The sequence below is a fragment of the Salvelinus namaycush genome, chromosome 14, assembly GCF_016432855.1.
Source record: "Salvelinus namaycush isolate Seneca chromosome 14, SaNama_1.0, whole genome shotgun sequence".
In the NCBI taxonomy this organism is placed as follows: domain Eukaryota; kingdom Metazoa; phylum Chordata; class Actinopteri; order Salmoniformes; family Salmonidae; genus Salvelinus; species Salvelinus namaycush.
In genome coordinates, this window is record NC_052320.1 from 17,995,343 (window position 1) to 18,010,523 (window position 15,181).

Here is a 15,181-nt window from a genome sequence, read left to right on the forward strand (position 1 = left end):
ACCGCCTATCACCCCCGGGGAAACAGAGATGGTTGTTCGCTAATCCGGATTATCAGGCAGAAGCACATTAATTCTGCCTGCTCTGCACCACACTCAGCCCAAACTCCTATTCTGTCCTCCATCAAACACAGCCATTCATACAGGAATGGATCCATGAAATACATGAATAAAGCACAATAACAAAATGAATTGGTAATAATATTCTGTCTATTTTCAGAGTGAGGCTGAGAATGACAGAAGCTCACTATGGGGAATTCACCATAGGCCTACTAATGACCAGAGAAAAAACACTGCCTGTCTGAAAGAGAGGGAGAAAGAGCGAGAGAGAGAGAGAGCAAGGGGAGAGAAAGTGAGGGGGGAATAGGAAGTTAAGTCCTTGTCGTGTGGGAGCCGAACCGACATGCCCATATTTGACCACAAGGTGGCAGTAGACGCAGCAGGAAGAGAGGAGGCCCGAACAATAAAATCATCAGGCAGGCTGACAGCCAAGCAGCAGGGAGCAGCAGCCCGCGGAGGGCAAAAAGCCAGGATGTCAAACAGTAGATAAAGAGATACTGGAACATGACAGATTGCATGCTCTCAATACAGACCCCTGCAGAAGCTAACGCACTGCTGTAATGGCACTAACAACTCCAGCCCAGGGCCCACAGAATTTCCTGCTAAATTTGGCTTTGGGGGTCTCTCTCTTTACAAGTACAATGAGAATCTTTAATCAGTCTGTTTGAAGTCAAAGTGTAGTGCTTGCATAAGGGTCAAACAACATTCGAGAAGCGGAGTTCGCTCCTAAGTTTTTAACCCATCGATGTAGTAATAATACCACACATTGTCTGGCCTCATAATATATCTTTACTAACTTTTAACTGGTAGTGCTGGGAATTGCCAGGGACCTTACGATACGAAATTATCACGATACGTAGGTGCCGATGCAATATTTATTGCGATTTGATATTGCGATTTGATATTGCGATTTGATGTTCCAAACATGTCTGCTGCAGAGCGACGTGACAGCATGAGAAAATGACTTTTGATCAATCATGGAAATAAAAGTGCTGAAAACAGGTTGGCTTGCTATTTAAAAAGAAGATGGAGAACAAGATATAGGATGAAAAATACAGGAGTGTTGGCGCAGGTACAGCCAACTGCTGTACCCAAAAGGGTTCTTTGGCTGTCCCCATAGGATAACCTTTTTTGGGTTCCATGTATACACTTTTCCCAAGAGGCTTCTACATGGAACCCAAAAAAGGTTATCCTATGGGGACAATAGTATCTCAACACGAATAGAAGCATTCAATGGCAGCAGTCTCTCCCTGAAGATGTTTACCCTATCATGGCTGTTTGTGGAGCCGCTCTGAGGAAGCTTAGCTATCTGCATAGATGAGCAGACTGCTACCCCACAGATGGGAGGGATGCCACTTCATTGGTGAGCACGGTAAGTGAGAGTTTGCTAGCGTGAACCCTGGCACACACACACCTACACACTAACACACACATGCACCTCCCGTGTGCGCTCGGCTTGGCCCCTGTGTGATGAGTTCTCCAGATTCTGATTAGCATATGGCTTGCAGTGAATTACAAAGGTGACATGGTGCATGTGTGTGTGTGTGTGTGTGTGTGTGTGTGTGTGTGTGTGTGTGTGTGTGTGTGTGTGTGTGTGTGTGTGTGTGTGTACGTGTGTGTGTGTGTGTGTGTGTGTGTGTGTGTGTGTGTACACATGTACAGTGGGGCAAAAGAGTATTTAGTCAGCCACCAATTGTGCAAGTTCTCCCACTTAAAAAGATGAGAGAGGCCTGTAATTTTTATCATAGGTACACTTCAACTATGACAGACAAAATGAGAAGAAAAAAATCCAGAAAATCACATTGTAGGATTTTTAATGAATTTATTTGCAAATTATGGTGGAAAATAAGTATTTGGTCACCTACAAACAAGCAAGATTTCTGGCTCTCACAGACCTGTAACTTCTTCTTTAAGAGGCTCCTCTGTCCTCCACTCGTTACCTGTATTAATGGCACCTGTTTGAACTTGTTATCAGTATAAAAGACACCTGTCCACAGCCTCAAACAGTCACACTCCAAACTCCACTATGGCCAAGACCAAAGAGCTGTCAAAGGACACCAGAAACAAAATTGTAGACCTGCACCAGGCTGGGAAGACTGAATCTGCAATAGGTAAGCAGCTTGGTTTGAAGAAATCAACTGTGGGAGCAATTATTAGGAAATGGAAGACATACAAGACAACTGATAATCTCCCTCGATCTGGGGCTCCACGCAAGATCTCACCCCGTGGGGTCAAAATGATCACAAGAACGGTGAGCAAAAATCCCAGAACCACACGGGGGGACCTAGTGAATGACCTGCAGAGAGCTGGGACCAAAGTAACAAAGCCTACCATCAGTAACACACTACGCCGCCAGGGACTCAAATCCTGCAGTGCCAGACGTGTCCCCCTGCTTAAGCCAGTACATGTCCAGGCCCGTCTTAAGTTTGCTAGAGAGCATTTGGATGATCCAGAAGAAGATTGGGAGAATGTCATATGGTCAGATGAAACCAAAATAGAACTTTTTGGTAAAAACTCAACTCGTCATGTTTGGAGGACAAAGAATGCTGAGTTGCATCCAAAGAACACCATACCTACTGTGAAGCATGGGGGTGGAAACATCATGCTTTGGGGCTGTTTTTCTGCAAAGGGACCAGGACGACTGATCCGTGTAAAGGAAAGAATGAATGGGGCCATGTATCGTGAGATTTTGAGTGAAAACCTCCTTCCATCAGCAAGGGCATTGAAGATGAAACGTGGCTGGGTCTTTCAGCATGACAATGATCCCAAACACACCGCCCGGGCAACGAAGGAGTGGCTTCGTAAGAAGCATTTCAAGGTCCTGGAGTGGCCTAGCCAGTCTCCAGATCTCAACCCCATAGAAAATCTTTGGAGGGAGTTGAAAGTCCGTGTTGCCCAGCAACAGCCCCAAAACATCACTGCTCTAGAGGAGATCTGCATGGAGGAATGGGCCAAAATACCAGCAACAGTGTGTGAAAACCTTGTGAAGACTTACAGAAAACGTTTGACCTCTGTCATTGCCAACAAAGGGTATATAACAAAGTATTGAGATAAACTTTTGTTATTGACCAAATACTTATTTTCCACCATAATTTGCAAATAAATTAATAAAAAATCCTACAATGTGATTTTCTGGATTTTTTCTCTCTCATTTTGTCTGTCATAGTTGAAGTGTACCTATGATGAAAATTACAGGCCTCTCTCATCTTTTTAAGTGGGAGAACTTGCACAATTGGTGGCTGACTAAATACTTTTTTGCCCCACTGTATTTGTGTGTGTAATGTGTGTAATGATGTGCGCATGGTGTTTATGTGCAATAGGACACATATGCAGCCAGTGCTGTGTACTCACTGGAAGGAGGGTGGGCGGGAGTCACCGATGCCCCCTGTCCTCTCCAGGGGGGGTGGCAGCTCTGGGTGGCTCTCTGTACACTGGGACCCCCCATCAGAGTGAGAGCTCTCTGCCAGGACGAGCTGCAGACACACACACACAGAGAGAGAGAGAGAGAGAGAGAGAGACAGAGAGAGAGAAAGAGAGAGAGAGAGAGAGAAAGAGAGAGACAGAGACAGAGAGAGAGAGAGAGAGAGAGTGATAGAGAGAGAGAAAGAGAGAGAGCGAGAGAGAGAGAGAGGGAGGGGTGAGTCAGACCTAATAACAGAGACTAATATGAACATAGAAATACCCATAGATACAGGTATAGAAACAGGGACTGGAAAAGAGGTAGAAAGTAACAGACAAAGAGACAGACAAACATATTCAGTCACAAAAACAGACATAGAGAGAGACACAGAGACACACAACAGATAAACAGACCCAGATACACACAAACAGACATAGAGAGAGACACAGAGACACACAACAGATAAACAGACCCAGATACACTCAAACACACATAGAGAGAGACACAGAGACACACAACAGATAAACAGACCCAGATACACACAAACAGACATAGAGAGAGACACACAGAGACACACAACAGATAAACAGACCCAGATACACACAAACACACATAGAGAGAGACACAGAGACACACAGCAGATAAACAGACCCAGATACACTCAAACACACATAGAGAGAGACACAGAGACACACAACAGATAAACAGACCCAGATACACACAAACAGACATAGAGAACTATCTGAGAGACATAAGAGAGAGATACTGTTTAAATGAGATGCACCGAAGGGGCCTGAGGAAAGCTGGTGGCTATGTATAAATACATTGGGAAACAGAGGGAACGACGCAGCTCACATTGCTTTCACTCTGGTGACTGTGTGCGCGTGTGAGCACAAAGGCTTATGTAAAATGGCCCATAGATACAGCTGCTCTGCTTTCATTTGAACCATGATAATGAGTGTTAAAGGAACATGCCAGAGGGAGAATCTAATAACACTGGGACATGATTAAGACACTGGGACATGATTAAGACACTGGGACATGGTTAAGACACTGGGACATGATTAAGACACTGGGACATGATTAGGACATGATTAAGACACTGGGACATGGTTAAGACACTGGGACATGATTAAGACACTGGGACATGGTTAAGACACTGGGACATGGTTAAGACACTGGGACATGGTTAAGACACTGGGACAAGGTTAAGACACTGGGACATGGTTAAGACACTAGGACATGGTTAAGACACTGGGACATGGTTAAGACACTGGGACAAGGTCAAGACACTGGGACAAGGTTAAGACACTGGGACATGGTTAAGACACTGGGACAAGGTTAAGACACTGGGACATGGTTAAGACACTGGGACATGGTTAAGACACTGGGACAAGGTTAAGACACTAGGACATGGTTAAGACACTGGGACATGATTAAGACACTGGGACATGGTTAAGACACTGGGACAAGGTTAAGACACTGGGACAAGGTTAAGACACTGGGACAAGGTTAAGACACTGGGACATGATTAAGACACTGGGACATGATTAAGACACTGGGACATGGTTAAGACACTAGGACATGGTTAAGACACTGGGACATGGTTAAGACACTGGGACAAGGTTAAGACACTGGGACATGATTAAGACACTGGGACATGATTAAGACACTGGGACATGGTTAAGACACTATGACATGCTTAAGACACTGTGACATGCTTAAGACACTGTGACATGGTTAAGACACTGGGACATGATTAAGACACTGGGACATGGTTAAGACACTGGGACAAGGTTAAGACACTGGGACATGGTTAAGACACTATGACATGCTTAAGACACTGTGACATGGTTAAGACACTGTGACATGGTTAAGACACTGGGACAAGGTTAAGACACTGTGACATGGTTAAGACACTGGGACAAGGTTAAGACACTGTGACATGCTTAAGACACTGGGACATGGTTAAGACACTGTGACAAGATTAAGACACTGGGACATGGTTAAGACACTGGGACATGGTTAAGACACTGGGACATGGTTAAGACACTGTGACATGGTTAAGACACTGGGACAAGGTTAAGACACTGTGACATGGTTAAGACACTGTGACAAGATTAAGACACTAGGACATGGTTAAGACACTGGGAAAGGCTAATATAAAGATCTCTATTTACATTTCCCAATATATAATTCACAGGAATGGTATGCAGTACAGTCTGTCATGATAATGTATGCATCACTGCTCCTAGCACTATGTACAACTATACCAAATTAACCTGCGTCTCGTATCCTTAGGTAGGCCAATGTAAATGATTGTTAACTGACCTCATTTGTTGGTAGAATACTGTTTGATATTGCTAGTAAAACTGTCAAGCTTGGACTGTTGTGATGTCGTTGTGTAACCATGCCTTAGTTCATCTCCCATTGGCTGAGCTCACACCTGTATAAGGCACTTAGCATAGAAGCTCAACAATGAGTGAATCCCTCTCTACTGTAGAGTCTTGAGTGTTGTACTGTGGAGGCGTGACAGTGTGATCTCTCTAGGTAGATACACTATATGGAGCGTTACACTACACGTATCTTTAGCTACCGCTGAGCCAGCGAGCCGCAGCGAGGTGGAGAGGAGAGCAATGAGACGGGGAGAGGAGCTACGGGACAGGGGGTGACGCCGCGGGGGCACCATTCATCTCACTTACCCAGGACACCACTCTCCCGTTGAAGCAGGGCAACTTGGCGTTGTCATCGGAAATCTCCTCTTTGACAACCCTGTGGAATGGACAAGCAAACACACACATGCGCACACAGAGAGAGAGAGAGAGAGAGAGAGAGAGAGAGAGAGAGAGAGAGAGAGAGAGAGAGAGAGAGAGAGAGAGAGAGAGAGAGAGAGAGAGACAGAGACAGAGACAGAGACAGAGACAGAGACAGAGAGAGTCAGTCCTCAGCACACAGTTGCTAGCCTAACACCCAGGGATAATTTCTACTACCCTGTCCTGCTCTGCACAGATTCATGCTTAATCAGTAGAATTTTCCACTTTTCGACCGTAAAGGGCTCGGCACCTATGTTACTGTTGACTAAGTCCATTGAAAGCTGATAGATGTTGAGCCTCAGCCTCCATAAGTGATTAATGGCCCTGACTAACTACAACAACATGATATTAGTGCAGAAACATTACATGGACAAGCACATAGATCAACAGCAAAGTGAAGACGATGCAAACCTGTTTGTGCGCTGTGTGCTGTATGCGTGTATGTGTATGTGTGACAGGTCTGGGCATTGAGGAAATACATTGAATCTGTATTTATCCTGTGCACACAATATATTGTACATATCGTCATCACATCAAATTCCAAATATATAGGCTATCCCCTACACTCTTAGAAAAAAAGGTGCTATCTAGAACCAAAAAGGGTCCATCGGCTGTTCCCATAGGAGAAACCTTTGAAGATCCCCCTTTGGTTCCAGGTAGAACCCTTTTGGGTTCCATTTGGAACCCTTTCCACAGAGGGTTCTACATGGAACCCAAAAGAGTTCTAACTGGAACAAGAAAGGGTTCTAACTGGAACCAAAAAGTGTTATCCTATGTGGATAGCCGCAAAACCCTTTCGGAACACTTTTTTCTAAGAGTGTGCCTCTCCACCCAGCCCAGCCCTAGAATAGTGAGAGTGGTTGTGTTGCGGTGAAAAAGGGACAAGGTACTACCCGCCTGGGTGTCAGGAGTTAGACGGGTATTAATAGACTGGTTGACTTCAGCATGTACATCTTAGACTGTAAATTCCCAACAAAAATATCTCCCATTTACCCTCTGACCCCTGGGACAGGGTTCAGCAGTAACCACTGCCAGTAACCAGCCACACCTGCTGGGCTCCTGTCACACAGTACAGACTAGAGCAGGCCTGGTCTGGAGGCAGAGGATATACACAGACACACAGAAACAGTCCTGGGCTACAATCCTGGGCTGTAGTTATGCCTATCTCAAAGGTGGGAGAATAATAGCTAATAATAGCTAATATAGGTGTGAATTCTGGAACATGAACAGGACAAAGGGACCACTTGAAAGAAAAGCAACAGAGCGTCTGATGAAGACTTTACACTGCATTTCTATGAAACTGCTGCTCCATTGATTTACTTATTTTCCCCTTCAGACATTGCCAGGAGTTCCTACGCACATGACAACAGCGAGTGACTGTGTTCTGCTGCGGCTGTATTATACTGTACTGTGGGAGTGGTGGAGAGAGATAACGTAGACTTGTGGCTGTAACTGACTAACACAGAGACAGAATGCTGCTGTGTGTGTGGCCTGTTCTGTTCAACCACAGAGAGGAAGAGGGGGTGTGATTCTCATCATTAGGTAGGAAGTGTATGCATCCTCTGTCTACAGTCACATGACCAACTGAAGGTAACTTGGGAGGATGTGGGAGCGGTCAATAGAAACAGAAAGCCTATAGTCAAAGTCATCGACTTTTAACTCTTAAGGTCTTGGGATGGGACTCTGATATATTATTAGCAGAGCTAATTTAATCCTGTTCTAAACTGAACAACATCATATTGGTAAATTAGTGGTCAAGGATCCTGTTTAAGTGTAATAAGTTGATAAACTAAGCTAGATACAACATGAATTGTAACAATCTCTCTCTCTGCCTCTCACTCTGTTAAAAGCATTAAAACCAAAGGAATCCAGACAAACGTCCAAAGGAAACAAAATTATGTGCACTCTGTAAACCATGACCTTTCTTCATGCATACTTTCATATTCCAACTGATTTCAGCATCAGAATTTGCTACACCGAATCCCCATGCACAAACACATCCAGTAGCTACCCACTGGGCACACACCGGTTGAACCAACGTTGTTTCAAAGTCATTTCAATTAAATTACGTTGAACCAACATGGAATAGACGTTGAATTGACGTCTGTGCCCAAGTGGGTAGATGACACACACACAGGAGAGCTCAGTTTAAAATGTGACAAGTGTCAGACACTGGGTTCCGGTCATCACAACCCTCACTTCTCAAAGCCGGCAGCTTAAACAAGTCTTAACAGATTTCACAGGCTAATGACACAAGATTTAAAGGGAGATGCATAATGTAGTGGTGGGCCATGGTAAGGCAGGGCTGGCTGTGTGTGTGTGTGTGTGTGTGTGTTGGGGGGGGGGGGGGGGGGATTAGAGGACTTTAATTATGCCCAGGACAGGAGGGAAGCTAGTTATCATCTGGCCCAACAGCACAGGGTCAGGAGGGGCGACCGACCAGCCGGCTGTACACAGCAGGCCCATAGTCCAATGCTTTCACTCGCCACAATAGTACATAAAATATCTGTGATTCAAATTACAATGAAAATGTATTTAATTATTCAAGAGGATTGGTTCCTCAACCTTAGCTCAGTGCTATTTCTGAAACCTCAGGTTCTCAGACATATCAAGTTACTGTACTAATAACAACATTAACCTTTCAAGTGAGGTAAGGTAGACGTGGCGCAGGTGGAAAAATCTCCATATTCAGATGAGTATCCTCATTCATGCCAAGAGCACTTACTTCCTTTCCTTATACTATTACCTTCAGTGATCCTCTATGACAAAGGTTTTACTGAGGTCTCAAACAAACATCTCAACCGTTGCCATAACAGAACAGCATATTGACCATACAATTAGGAATTTGAATACTAATAGTTATTTAATAGGATCTCTATGATATCAACCTCAAAGCTATCAAATTGTGCATTTAAAGTACTGACTGGCAGGAATAGTAATCACTACTCATTCATATGTGGTTGAACAACATTATAATGCAGTCTTTTGTCAGGCCAGTAAGGGATAAGAATTCAACAGCAACCCGGATTTACATTCTATCCTACACAAATCTATGCTTCAACTGGAAATTACAGACACACAATATTTCACGAGATATAAGACAGAAAATAGATGCATAATCATACACAGATGGACTAAATATATTTTATGGACCCCCAAATAATCATAAAAACCATGTAGTCCACATGAACTAATCCTGGTATTTTCTGCACAAATCTAAAATTTTATTACAATGAAATAATAAATAGCTTGCTTCCCCTTCACAACAGGGGGTCTACTATGTAAGACCTTGCACTGACTGAACATTTACATATCAAACACTGTCTATAACTGCAAGGGGTTCCATGTTTTCCCTCTCTAATGGAGTCAGATTATTCCCTAGTTAATTTCTCTAACAGCTATACTGTCTGTGTCTATGCGGTACACCAGCCATATTATCCTCTGTGTGTCCCTGACCGTTTGTGTTGTTCCTGTTCCCATACTGTATACAGCCAGTACACTGAGTACAATGCTGCTCAAGGATTTCACTTTCAAATGTGACTTTCAGTGTAGCCTTTGCCTACTTATCTACTTTAACAATGCTACAGTTATCAAGCCATGGAATGTGTTGATTGAAATGACAAGACCAATACCACCACTGCACTGGCCCTTGTGAAAGGTGGACTAAGCCTAACACTGCACTCAGCAACAGCAATCTGTAACTTCATGTGGAGGTCTAACCTTAACTATAACTCTTTAGAACAAACATGTTGTATTTGTTTCCATTATCAGATGATGGATCTCCTCACTTGGGGCCTCATGGATCAATCTGCCATGGCTGTGACTGGAGGGACAGGACAAGGACAGGACAGGAAGGCCCTGCTGAGGGCACAGTATAGACCCAACTAACTAACCTGCTACCAGGAAAAAACAGTTCCCTCACAAGGTCGTGCTGCCTGCTGTAGGAATGTCTGACATGACGATATGACGTCCCTGTGCAAGAGACAGACGACTGTCTGTCTCTGTGTGTGGGTTTCCTCCTCTGATGTTTGTGATAGTGTGTACTAAAAACAGTTTGGCTGTGAAATCGCCTCAAAACATCTTAAAAACTAGAATAACTGGAAATCGCCCCAGAACATCTTCGAAGGTAGAATAACTGGAAACAATAGCACCTTTTGGTAAATGGAGTAAAGCTAAATGAATTCCTCCCTGAATAAGATAATAGGTTTCAGAATGAGTCATTGTTAATGTGATGACTCAAACCAAATAAGGGAAATACAATCATATTCACACCAGATCGAGTCAGGTCTTCTACAGAGCTATGCCTGTGTGTGTGTGTGTGTGCGTGTGCGTGTGCGTGTGCGTGTGTGTGTGTGTGTGTGTCTGCGGCTGTGCGCGTTTGTTTGTGTGCATGTGGTGCCATGTGCGCTGTGTGTGCGACTGTGCGTGTCAGCTTGTCAGAGGAGAAACAGACATTAACACAAATATGTCATCCTCCAAGGAGGACTCTATAACAAGTGGACCTCTGCCCTGCAGCTATTAAAGGTGTCCATGTTGTCTGAATGTATGGGAGCGGGGGGAGGGGGAAGGAGAGGTCAAACACATTCTATTAACAGGACCATAACTAGAGACTTCTACCATCTCTTTAGTCCTAGCTGCCTGTCTGGGGAGATATGTCTGTGCAGAAAGACTGAGCGATGACAACACAATACTGAGTGCAATGGAAAGGGTGAGAGGAAATACTACATACAAGAATAAAAACATACTTATAAACTGCATGTAGGCATATGGTGAATTATTCATCAATGTATCCTGCATTAATTCTAAATACTAGACCATTTGAAAGAACAGAGGATAAATCCCTATTACAGTAAAATAAAAGATCTGTGAAAATAGGTTGTTGGCAACATGTGAAAAATAATGTTCAACATCTAACAATTCAGACTATCATCTTATTTGATATCAGTGAACATAAATTAAATGTCTGACAGGCAACAATGCAATGAACTAATTGCTACCACTAACCACAGACAATCTATTGGCCAATAGAACTGTAGTGTACATTCACAGGACAATAGGCAGAACTATTAAAACAGAGACAAGGGTCATTAAAATACGCGTTATTAATTAAATACAATTTTCAATAGAGTATTGGTGTTGGCCAGCTGAGTTTGTTCGACTGATTTACATGATGTATTTCAATAAAAAAAAATGTATGCGCGATTTGAGCGCTATTTGACAATTATGGCAGGCCGTCAGTCCACGGCACTCGCCTCTTTCAGGGAGTGCTCTTCTACCGGGCAGCCATGTTTCTACTCAAGCATTTTTAGCTGTTTTGCGGCCTAGGGTCGCATGGCAAAATGGCAAAAAAATTGCAAAATCCCAACAACGAAAAGTGAGCTTTTGGCTCTTCAACCATTCGTTATATAACATGTATGGTGAGCACACGGCGCGTTATGTTTTCCATGAAAATGGATGTTCGCTTGATTCACCTTCAGCCTAGAATCGGAGGAAATTACCTTTGTGCGAGCGTGTGTGTGTGTGTATTCGTGCGCGTGCTCGTCTGTGCGTGTAAAACAGAGACATGAGAGGGATACAGGATCCCTACTGTGACCATTTCAGTCCATTGGAAGCCTATTTGACGCATCGGATTACTTTTTAGCCTATCCTATTAAATCAAATAAGATTAACATGACATAGATATGTCAAAGTTCTCATCATATAGTCATGCTGTCACATTTGATAAATGTCTCCTGAAACTCATGATTGGCTACAGTTAATATGTGACTATTATCGATGGGCATCAATCTCTATTCTGCCTTTCCTCTTCTTCTCTCTCTTTATTACCTATTGCTATAAGTGCTACAAAGTCATGAACACACAAGAGAAACCTGTCTGGCAATAATTCATTTGTAATCGATCCCGAACTCGCGCCACACAGCAAACATGTGGAGGATTTGTCAATGTAACGTCTATATCATTCAATTAGATGGGCTTATTAAATGACGATGACAACACAGCACAACCTTCGAAATGAGATATAATCACTTTAGTGTAGACTACAGTAGCCTATAGCCAACATCGACAACAATAAAAGCGTAACGTTAATCACGTTTAATGTCCTATGAGATATTGGTGTTACGGGTCTGAACTTCAAAGGACCTATTCTATTGCGCATTGGATACAATGAACAGGTGCCAACCGCGGATCAGACATTGCACAATCAGTCTTCCGCAAATGTTACAATGTTGCAACCTTTGTTGTGAAATTGGACACATGGTTGTGTCTGTGTAATAACCAATTAGCGCTGAGATACATTTATACTTATATGATAACAATGACAAGACCGCAACATACACAGGAAGAAAATATAGTCTATTCATGGGTTGATTCTTACCCAAAATCCTGGTCCATGGATTTGAAGAAGAATTTGTAGCTATTGACCGGACGATTGTTGAGGACATTTTTAAAATCCGCTAAAGTGACTTTCTCAGGAGAAACGGATAATTTTACTAGATAAGGAGTCTCCTCCTCGTCAATGTGATATATTATTTTAGTCTCCGCCATAAGAGTGAGGGTAGGAGAATCATTGACACAGGAAAGGAACAAGGGTTGGCAGCGCAATAATAAATATGTGGCTATCTAGCTACCTAATAAGACGAAACGCTGACGTGACATCATTAATAAATATAACTGTAGACCTCACGCTGGAAAATAAATAACCTTGTCTTTGATAAAATAAACATAAATCTAAACATAATCGAGTCCTAAGTGACTGTATTCCAGCTCCAATGTGTCTCGGTACGGTGGCTCTCTCGGTACTAAAACAGGAAGGGACGGTCCACATCCTTGCGATATTGAGTTGAGAATATTTCTATTTTTCCAGTAATTCGTTAGACAGTGCTGTCATCTAGTGGTGTGTTTAGGCTAGAGACCTACTGTTCCCCATTATACAGTACTAGTCACAGACAGTGTTCTGCAGTCTGCAGTGCACCACACATGAAGAGAGGATTGGAGGACACATTCTATTCAGTAAACCTTTGGTGTGGATTTTACCCAAGGCTACTTTAGGTCCTATCTAATTTACCATAGGCTACTGTATATCAATAGCAACACAGATAATTATAATGGTTTTGATCAGTAATAATAGTTTGTATTAACTGTTGAAAATATTGATAATTATATTGAGAACAAAATGATATAATATTACTAATGACTTATTGTTATATTATTAATTAATGTCATTATCTTTGTTATTATTAGCCTACATTATGGAAATCTAATTATCACAATTTAGTAACAATATATCTAATAATAGCAGATAATATAATCATTCTAAATCCATTTTAAAATCACAAATGAACTACAATAATTATGATCATTATTAACAAGTGATCATCATCATAATCAATATTATCATCAAGATGGGCAGACTTTCTTGATCACCTGAGTCCAACTTGTGACAGTAGGTGGTAGTCTTGTGCTGCTGTACAGTGTAGGCAGAAAGTCTAGCCGCAGCCAGTGTGTCACGACTTCTGCCGAAGTCGAAGCCTCTCCTTGTTCGGGCGGTGCTCGGCGCTCGATGTCACCTGTCTTCTAGCCATCATTGATCCATTTTTCATTTTCCATTGGTTTTGTCTTGTCTTCCTACACACCTGGTTTCAATCGGATTCATTACCTGTTGTGTATTTAACCCTCTGTTTCCCATCATGTCTTTGTCAGAGATTGTTTGTTATTCAGATTTCGTGTTTGTATTGGTGCGCGACGGGTCCTCGTACCCACTTTGTTTTATTTTTATTCATAGTTTTGGAGTTATGTTTTGTTTACAGTCATTAAACAACTCCATTTCATTAAGTTTGATTCTCCTGCGCCTGACTTCCCTGCCACCTATACACACGAGTCTGACACAGTGGGTGAAGAAACCTATAGAATGAACGTGGCATGTTTCTAACCTATGCTAACAAATACCTGTGGCCATTTTATTTTATTTTTTGAATTATTTTCAAGAAACCCAAATCATTTCCTAATAATTATTTATTGTGAGGCTCTTTCTTGAATAACATCTAATTTGACCAATATTTTTCTTCATATTCATATATTCAGTGTACCAGTATACCACTTTGTACACATTGTAATGACATTATCAAGTATGGATCAAAACACTATGGTTTGTTTTTAACCTTTATTAGAGGGGAAAGAATGGACCAACAACATGCAACTGCATAGATAGGTTGCTTGTATGTAAAATCCAAATTGAAATATTTTCAGGACTCCATCCAATTGCAATAGTTGAATTCATCTTTTAAACACCAGTCTCAGTGTCAACAGTGAAGAGGCGACTCCAGGATGCTGGCCTTCTAGGCAGAGTTGGAAAGAAAAAGCCATATCTGACTGGCCAATAAAAATAAAATATTAAGATGGGCAAAAGAACAGACACTGGACAGAAGAACTCTGCCTAGAAGGCCAGCATCCCGGAGTCGCCTCTTCACTGTTGACGTTGAGACTGGTGATTTGTGGGTACTATTTAATAAAGCTGCCAGTTGAGGACATGTGAAGTGTCTGTTTCTCAAACTAGACACTCTAATGTACTTGTCCTCTTGCTCAGGTGTGCACCGGGGCCTCCCACTCATCTTTCTATTCTGGTTAGAGCCAGTTTGCGGTGTTCTGTGAAGGGAGTAGTACACAGCGTTGTACAAGATCTTCAGTTTCTTGGCAGTTTCTCGCATGGAATAGCCTTCATTTCTCAGAACAAGAATAGACTGACGAGTTTCAGAAGAAAGTTCTTTGTTTCTGGCCATTTTGAGCCTGTAATCGAACCCACAAATGCTGACGCTCCAGGAACTCAACTAGTCTAAAGAAGGCCAGTTTTATTGCTTCTTTAATCAGCACAACTGTTTTCAGCTGTGCTAACATAATTGCAAAAGGGTTTTCT

At 42.5% G+C, this 15,181-nt stretch overlaps 1 protein-coding gene across 2 annotated transcripts in view; it reads right to left on the reverse strand.

Annotated features, from left to right (window-relative positions):
• Positions 1-13,062, reverse strand: part of LOC120059214 (segment polarity protein dishevelled homolog DVL-1-like) — a 42,560-nt gene extending 29,498 nt beyond the window's left edge. For both annotated transcript variants that reach the window (XM_039008085.1, XM_039008084.1), the window contains exons 1-3: positions 12,647-13,062; positions 6,160-6,229; positions 3,409-3,530 (exon numbers count right to left, since the gene is read on the reverse strand). In XM_039008085.1, the coding sequence (XP_038864013.1) occupies positions 3,409-3,530; positions 6,160-6,229; positions 12,647-12,816 (362 nt within the window). In that variant the 5' untranslated portion in view covers positions 12,817-13,062. The remainder of the gene's footprint in view (positions 1-3,408; positions 3,531-6,159; positions 6,230-12,646) is intronic.
• Positions 13,063-15,181: the final 2,119 nt, after the last annotated feature.